The sequence below is a fragment of the Borostomias antarcticus genome, assembly GCF_949987555.1.
Source record: "Borostomias antarcticus genome assembly, chromosome: 20".
Taxonomy (NCBI): Eukaryota; Metazoa; Chordata; class Actinopteri; order Stomiiformes; family Stomiidae; genus Borostomias; species Borostomias antarcticus.
This window is the reverse complement of record NC_140253.1, coordinates 8,697,956-8,700,455: the sequence shown is the minus strand read 5'-3', so window position 1 is coordinate 8,700,455 and position 2,500 is coordinate 8,697,956. Positions and strand designations below refer to the sequence as shown.

The 2,500-nt window shown below is 42.1% G+C and overlaps 1 protein-coding gene across 1 annotated transcript in view; it reads left to right on the top strand.

Moving 5' to 3' along the window:
• The window catches only part of prss12 (serine protease 12), a gene marked incomplete at both ends in the record, with an annotated part of 29,688 nt that overhangs the window by 13,489 nt on the left and 13,699 nt on the right, over positions 1-2,500 (top strand). Inside the window, 1 exon segment of the mRNA XM_084454633.1 lies at positions 187-328. Coding sequence (XP_084310759.1) covers positions 187-328 — 142 coding nt within the window.

Here is a 2,500-nt window from a genome sequence, read left to right as displayed (position 1 = left end):
AACAGGAAGTGCTTTTTTTCACGTTAGTCAAAACGGGAGACAGTTTACCTGTGTAACATGAACGCGCGCGTGTGTGTTTTTATGTTTACCTGAGAATTAACCTTGTGGTGTGTATACGCTCCTCATGAGTGTGTGTGTGTGTGTGTGTGTGTGTGTGTGTGTGTGTGTGTGTGTGTGTGTGTGCAGGTATGCCCGTGAGGCTGGTGGGAGGGGAGAGCCCCAGGGAGGGCCGTGTAGAGATCTTCCTGTCGGGACAGTGGGGGACGGTGTGTGACGACGGCTGGACGGACCGCGACGCGGAGGTGGTGTGTCGACAGCTGGGCTACAGGTGTGCATTCTGTGTGTGTGTGTGTGTGTGTGTGTGTGTGTGTGTGTGTGTGTACGGTAATGTACTGTACATGCCACTCCGAACCTATGTCCATCTAAAAAAAACTGAGTCCTACGCACACACACGCACACACCCTCACACACACTCTCTCTCTCTCTCTCTGAATGCTGTTGCCAATATGTGGGATATTATAACAATGGAGGTGATGTATGAGTGGTGATGAATGTAGAGGCATTAAAAACAAAGAAGAAGACAAACATAGAAAGTGGGTGGAGGTGTGAGGGACTCCAGACTGCACTCTCTGCTCAGACAATCTCTCATCACGCTCTGTCTGTCTGTCTCTCTCTCTCTCGCTCTCTCTCTCTCTCTCTCTCTCTCTCTCTCTCTCTCTCTCTCTCTCTCTCTCTCTTGCTCTGTCTGACTTTGTCTCTTTTAGGGCTGGCAATTGCTAAAAAAAATAATCCAATGAGTGATCTGTAGTGAATTCATTGAATTCATCGCAATTAATCGTATATATCATTTTTGCTTTTCAATTCAAACATTGCATTATTGTGGCAGACAATTAAAACATTGAATAGACATTAGGAAAGGTGGCTTTAGAAGTCAATATATTGTTTTTGTAATTATTATTTGCAATATCTTGTTATGCGTCAGGGTATCAATCAATCAATCTGAGCAACACATTCAGCTCGCGCCAATACTGTATGTACAGTTTAGTTTTCTTTTCAGCGTCACACAGCTGGTTGATTTTCAGAATTATTGTGTCTCTTTATGGCGGCTTGTCAGCTGCATCGGAGGACGCAATTTGTAATTCCCGCTTGTCTTCTACCATAGCAGTTGACCTGCATTTTGTCCACCCATTTTGCGACTCAGTTTGTCAACTTGTCTGAGGTCGCCTGCTCATCCTGTGCTGCCTGCTCTCTGTGAGCGTGGTTTGGTGAAGCACGTTAGTAGCAGCTGTGGCTGGGCCGACGGCTGTAGTCACGCTTTGCACTGAGGTGAACGGAAGTTTGTGGGTCCGCTTCCATCTAGGGCTGTAACGATGATTAATTTTGCTTAACGATTAATTGTCAGAAAAATAATTGCGATTATTACAATAATTGTCAGAGTTGTTGACCGGGGGGGCGGCCCTGGCAGTGATGCTCATGTCCGCATGATTTGAGTGAGAGTGTGTGTGTTTGTGAGAGAGAGAGAGAGGGAGAAAGACAGACAGAGAGGGAGTGAGTGAGTGAGGGTGGGTGGGTTCCGAGTTCTGACTCATTTTTACCAGATAATGTAGGCCTAATAACAGAAGTACTCCTATGAAGTAAACCTGTGGTTTAAAACCACGCCTCTTTAATATCATGACTGTTAACAACATTTACATAGAACATATATCCTCCTCAATAAAAAAAAGCATTGAAAAACTATGATGAAATTAAATTTGGAGTATACAAATAGCACATGAAGTGGACAATGCATCAGTGCTTCTTTACTTCTTTAATACAGTGTCTCTTGTCATTAGTTGGTATGAACGTATAGGACAAGGGCCAACAAGTTGAAGAATTCCATTGAACTAGGGTTGCTACCATATTAACTCTGCAACAGATTTTTATTTTACAAAACAAACAAAGAAAAACAAACAAAAAAAAATAAAATATATATATTATTATTTATTTATTTATTTATTTTTATTTATTTTTATTATTTTTTTTCATAACCGCGGTTACAAAAAACAATTGCGGTCAAAAAAAATAATTGCGGTTTGACGATTATGTAATAATCGTTACAGCCCTACTTCCATCATGTTCCATCAGTCAATGACGCATCGTGTGACATACAATATAGACTACGGGATCAGATATAGACTACGGGGTCAGATATAGACTACGGGGTCAGATATAGACTACGGGTCAGATATAGACTATGGGTCAGATATAAACTACGGGTCAGATATAGACTACGGGGTCAGATATAGACTACGGGTCAGATATAGACTACAGGGTCAGATATAGACTATGGGTCAGATATAGACTACAGGGTCAGATATAGACTACGGGTCAGATATAGACTACAGGGTCAGATATAGACTACGGGTCAGATATAGACTATGGGTCAGATATAAACTACGGGATCAGATATAGACTATGGGTCAGATATAGACTACGGGGTCAGATATAGACTACGGGTCAG